The sequence below is a fragment of the Triticum urartu genome, chromosome 2 (genome assembly GCF_003073215.2).
Source record: "Triticum urartu cultivar G1812 chromosome 2, Tu2.1, whole genome shotgun sequence".
In the NCBI taxonomy this organism is placed as follows: domain Eukaryota; kingdom Viridiplantae; phylum Streptophyta; class Magnoliopsida; order Poales; family Poaceae; genus Triticum; species Triticum urartu.
The window spans coordinates 187,470,101-187,472,179 of NC_053023.1; the positions used below are offsets into that span (position 1 = coordinate 187,470,101).

Consider the following 2,079-nt stretch of genomic DNA (forward strand, 5'->3'; position numbering starts at 1 on the left):
TCCTCTCGGTCCGGCCCGAGCTTTACCATCATCGGTCCGGTCCCTGAAAAGTGAACCGCAGCAATGCTCTGTCCGGTCCGGTCCGGTCCGCCAGTGGCCGGTCCAGAGGGCGGCTCGGTTAGGGACCGGACCAGCCCGGACCGTGTCCACCATGAGGTACATGTACATGGAAGCAAGGAAAGACTCCTCGTGATGGCGCACTTCCTGCAGCATCGATCTCTCCTTCTCAGACGCAGGCAACTCCAGCGGACACAGGCGTAGCCTTCCCGTCGTCTTCGAGCTTCATTAGTTTGGCGCCGTGATCGTCAGGCGGCGGACAGGCGCTCGCCCGCTTCTTCCTCTTTGCCTCGCCGGCAGCCTCGTCCGCGGCGGCCATGTCGAGCAGGCGCTGCACCATCTCCATGGCGATGTCCAGCCCTGGGACGTACTCCGTGAGTACCTTGCAGTTCTCGGGGCCGCAGGTCTCGAACGTCTCCAAAGCTTCCCGCAGCTCGTGCCTGGACGCGCCCGCCAGGTGCCGCGTGACGGAGGACACGACGACGAGGCGCCCGCGGTCGTTGACGAGGGATGCGGCGTGGATGGCGTCCTCCATCCCGACGGGCTCGTGGTCGCCCCGGCGCCTCCGGCGCGCCGCGCCGGCCCTTTCGGCCAGGCCGACCCGCAGCTCGCGGTTGAGCAGCCGGTGGCCGTGCAGGTTGCGGCACGCGCTCTGTGCCGTGGCGTCGTCGGCGTACTCGACGAAGGCGTAGCCCTTGCGCTTCCCCGTGTCGGCGTCGGCGGCGAGGTTGAAGGAGAGGACGGGGCCGATGAGCTCGCAGGCGTCGCGGACCTCCTTCTCCTCGGCTTTGAAGGGGATGTTGCCGACGTAGACGACGCGGCTGCAGCGACAGTTGCCGGCGGCAGCGGCGATGCTGTCCATGATTTGGCAGCTTGAGTAGATCGAGGCGGCCAAATGCGATCGAGACGGGCTGGATCAAGGCTTTGGCGAAATATATGGAGTCGAATCATCATCGTTCAAGACTCGGATTCGGCGTTCTTTTCTTTACGAAGCGCGTCTCGTGTCGTAAGTCGGTTCAGGGACGCGTGGCTTAGAGACGCGTCGTAATAAGTCGGTGTCTTTTTTCCGAACACAGTACCAAAGTGTTCGTCTAAACATGCATACACTCATCCTTAGAGCATCTCTAATAGACGCATAAAAACTGTTTCGCACATTAAAATTTAGGTTTTTTTTATGTCGGACAGCTTCAATAAAAGCTGTAAAATAGTTTACGCGAAAAAATGGTTTAGGCACACGCTAAAAAGCACTATCAGAAAGTGCAAATTTGGGGCGTCTAATTGTGCACGCTTCACAATTTGCACTGCGTATTTTTGTGGCGCGCGTTTTTGGCATCTAGGTCCGGCACGCTAAAAGTGCTACAGTGTCGCGATAAAACTATTTTAGAAATTTTTGTGCGTCTGTTGGAGATGCTCTTATAAACACACACACACATAGTCTATCCTTATGAGTAACTTCGAGCGACTGAGCCGGCATATTATCTTGAGATTTTACGAAGTCATCGTAAGTGCCTTGTAGTCGACGAAAACATCTTCTCCCACGGAACACGCATAGCCAAAAATGCTGAAATAAGTCTAAAATAAATGCGAGCACCAGGACTTGAATCCTGATGGGCCGGAGATAGCACTATCCTCCTGACTATCCAACCACACATCGGTTCGCAATAAGTCGGTGTCCTTGAGACACTAACTTTGCAAGGACCCCAATATTTGGCATCCATACGCTGGGAGGACCCCATCAAATAATGATCCTAAATAAGACGTGTCATACGCGTGGCACGAAACACTTTGGTCCTAACGTTTTTTATAACTAAGTTGCTATCCGAAAAGACAACGCAAATCCAAAACAAAAAGTTGCCATGCTTGATAATTAGAGTTGTCATCTTCGCATTGCTAAATTTGCTATAAAAAATATTCAAAATTCCCATGTGTACGCGACACACATGTGATATTTATCAGGGTCCCAAACAATGTCATGTCGTGAAACTAATCATATGTGTCTACCAAAACTTAGGGAAACCATAA

At 53.5% G+C, this 2,079-nt stretch overlaps 1 protein-coding gene across 1 annotated transcript; it reads right to left on the minus strand.

Annotated features, from left to right (window-relative positions):
• Positions 1-215: 215 nt before the first annotated feature.
• LOC125541378 (cleavage stimulating factor 64-like) lies at positions 216-943 on the minus strand. Its single transcript, XM_048704806.1, has one exon. The coding sequence runs from the start codon at positions 917-919 to the stop codon at positions 227-229; it is 693 nt and encodes a 230-aa protein (XP_048560763.1). The 5' UTR covers positions 920-943; the 3' UTR covers positions 216-226.
• Between the last annotated feature and the right edge of the window lie 1,136 nt (positions 944-2,079).

Excerpts from the sequence above, each read along its gene's own strand:
- LOC125541378 (XM_048704806.1), bottom strand. The coding sequence starts at position 919 with ATGGACAGCATCGCCGCTGCCGCCGGCAACTGTCGCTGCAGCCGCGTC.